General features: G+C 57.5%; 1 protein-coding gene across 1 annotated transcript; it reads left to right on the forward strand.

Annotated features, from left to right (window-relative positions):
- The first annotated feature begins 756 nt into the window (after window positions 1-756).
- On the forward strand, window positions 757-2,307 carry GADD45G (growth arrest and DNA damage inducible gamma). Its single transcript, XM_023195278.2, has 4 exons — window positions 757-926; window positions 1,184-1,285; window positions 1,419-1,632; window positions 1,721-2,307. The coding sequence occupies exons 1-4, from the start codon at window positions 874-876 to the stop codon at window positions 1,829-1,831; spliced, it is 480 nt and encodes a 159-aa protein (XP_023051046.1). The 5' UTR covers window positions 757-873; the 3' UTR covers window positions 1,832-2,307.
- The last annotated feature ends 852 nt before the right edge of the window (window positions 2,308-3,159 follow it).

Raw genomic sequence — 3,159 nt, forward strand, 5'->3', positions numbered from 1 at the left:
GTCCCTACTGCAAACCGCCACACGCCAGACCTCTGCTATTGTGCGCCCTCCATAGAAATGCAAACGAGCGGCGTGCGCCGGCCGCAATCTGCTCGCCCCCGCCGGCCCCCCTCTCCGGCGCCCCGCTGCTCTCGGCCAAGGGCGGGGAGGTGGGGTAGGATCTTCCAGCGACTACTCAATGTACACATTGAGTATGCCTGGCAGGCATTACCAGCGCGCTCCGGACGCTAGTGGTCAGCTGCAGGGGGCTGTGCCCACTGTCTTTTGCAAGCCTTTAACTGGCGCTACCTGTTTTTACCTTAATTTCCTGCTCCAATGCAAAAGTCTCATAAACTTCAAATTAAAGAAAAGAAACAAATAGAAAGATAGCAATAAAAAATGGAAATAAAATTCCTTTTGATTCTATAAAGGTGCTTTTCGCAAATTGCAGCATCATATTAGCAAACAAGGTTTTTGTGGATTGGTTTTTTTTTTTTTTTTTTTTATTTTTTCTTTTAAGGACTTCAAAAAAAAAAAAAAAAAAAAGCCAGGCGAGATGAAATCTGCAGGCTCCAGTCTGCCTGGTAACACCCCAACAAAAGCGGCAGATTTGAGGCATTGTCATCCCCCGCACCCCTCCCCACGTGGCCTTCTGGCACGAGCCGCGGGCTCGCCGTCTCATTTACATCAGAAAGCGGGTGCCGGCCAATAGGCGCGCAGCCTCGCGCCAGCTGGCGGCGCCGCACCCACCAGCCTATATAAGGACGCGCGGCGTAGTCCAGGCGCACTCGCTGGTGGTGGGCGCGCCGTGCTGAGCTCTTGGTCTCCGGGTGTTCGCCCGCGTCCCCTCCGCGCTCTCCGCTTGTGGATAACTTGCTGCTGTTTGATCGCACTATGACTCTGGAAGAAGTCCGCGGCCAGGACACAGTTCCAGAAAGCACAGACAGGTGGGTTTCAGGGCGCTGAGAAAGCGGCTGGTCAGTCGGCGACCGTCAGGGTTCTCCAGGGTGGGAATCCGCGGGATAGGAGCCGAGCCCGGGGGTGCGGGCGTCAGATCCGGGTTCGGAGAGCCGGGGTGCGGGCGCCGAGCCGGGATTGGAGTGTGGTTGGAGTTGGGGAGCCAAGGGTGAGTCCCCGTGGCCGGGGCTCGGGATTCAGCCGCGCCCCACGGCCTTCGCCTGCTCACTGGCTGGCTCCTCCGCAGGATGCAGGGTGCCGGGAAAGCGCTGCACGAGTTGCTGCTGTCCGCGCAGCGTCAGGGCTGCCTCACTGCCGGCGTCTACGAGTCAGCCAAAGTCCTGAACGTGTAAGTGTAGACGCGGCCCAGGCTGGGAGACAGGGGCGGGGATGAATGGCGAAGAGACCGGCGGATGGGAGGGGTGGCGGCGGGAGAACTTGGCTGGCCGGTTCTGACCTTGGTCCCGGTCTTGCCCTCGCAGGGACCCCGACAATGTGACCTTCTGCGTGCTGGCTGCCGATGAGGAGGACGAGGGCGACATCGCGCTGCAGATCCATTTTACGCTGATCCAGGCTTTCTGCTGCGAGAATGACATCGACATAGTGCGCGTGGGCGATGTGCAGCGGCTGGCGGCTATCGTGGGCGCCGGCGAGGAGGCGGGCGCGCCGGGCGACCTGCACTGCATCCTCATTTCGGTGAGTACAGCCCCGTACGGTCCCCGCCCCGGTGTAGTTCCCGCCTCGGCCCGCGGCCAGCCAGGCTGACCCTGCTCTCTCTCCGCAGAACCCCAACGAGGACGCCTGGAAGGATCCCGCCTTGGAGAAGCTCAGCCTGTTTTGTGAGGAGAGCCGCAGCGTTAACGACTGGGTGCCCAGCATCACCCTCCCCGAGTGACAGCCCGGTGGGGACCTTGGTCTGATCGACGTGGTGACGCCCCGGGGCGCCTAGAGCGCGGCTGGCTCTGTGGAGGGGCCCTCCGAGGGTGCCCGAGTGCGGCGTGGAGACTGGCAGGCGGGGGGGGCGCCTGGAGAGTGAGGAGGCGCGGCCTCCCGAGGAGGGGCCCGGCGGCGGCAGGGCCAGGCTGGCCCGAGCTGAGGACTCTGCAAGTGTCTGGAGCGGCTGCTCGCCCAGGAAGGCCTAGGCTAGGACGTTGGCCTCAGGGCCAGGAAGGACAGACTGGCCGGGCAGGCGTGACTCAGCAGCCTGCGCTCGGCAGGAAGGAGCGGCGCCCTGGACTTGGTACAGTTGCAGGAGCATGAAGGACTTAGCCAACTGCGCTGCTTTTTCAAAACGGATCCGGGCAATGCTTCGTTTTCTAAAGGATGCTGCTGTTGAAGCTTTGAATTTTACAATAAACTTTTTGAAACAAACTTATGCTCTTTATTGAGGGTAGGGGATCTTTGTGTCGGGGGAGGTGGTGTGCAGGGTTTCAGAGGATTGCTGGAACTCCGTGGAACTGATGGCACCTGTTCCGTCTTCCTGTCGGGCAAGAATGACAGGCTCCTACGCGCTGGCAGAGGGAGGGCATGCTGCCCAGTGCTAGGGTACAACTTGAGCCTGGCTCCTACTTTTCTCCTTTTAGGAAGATTTTAAACTTGCAAAATAGGAGCATACTTGAGAAAAGACATCAGTGCAGCAGCTGAAGTCTTGCCTTCCAAGGCGATAACAGTGACCTCTGCCTCCCCTCCCCCTTCCTCGGCCCTCCTCCCCCTCCCTCCCACAGCTGCTTATCGGAACAGCTTGCCGGAGGCCGAAGGCTTTCCTGCACAATGAGCATTGCCTTCTGCAGGCCCTGCCCTTTGTGGTCCCTGAGGACGGTGGCAGGCTGCTCCTGCTCTTGGGGACTTTCTCCTCTTAGATGCTCTGACACAAAGCAATGCTACAAAGGTATTAATACCAAATATGACATTGATGACTGCATTTAAGTATGAGTCATTACTTTGTCATGGCTGTGATCGAACTTGGAAGATCTGAGAAAAAACTGGAAGGCAGCATCTATATAAATAGGCATGAGCAATTCTGAGGGGGCCTGGCATCTGCTATCTACTATTTTGAGTGTTCTCTGCCCACATCAGAGTTACGAGGATTGCTGCTATTCACAATTCCGTTTAAAGACTCATAGGAAAAAAAAAATTAAATATTTTAAGCCAAGACTTTCTTTAAGAAGGAATGAGGGGGAAATGTCCTGATCGAATCAATCTTTTTTATGAGACAATATGGCT

This window comes from Piliocolobus tephrosceles, chromosome 14 (genome assembly GCF_002776525.5).
Source record: "Piliocolobus tephrosceles isolate RC106 chromosome 14, ASM277652v3, whole genome shotgun sequence".
NCBI classification, from domain to species: domain Eukaryota; kingdom Metazoa; phylum Chordata; class Mammalia; order Primates; family Cercopithecidae; genus Piliocolobus; species Piliocolobus tephrosceles.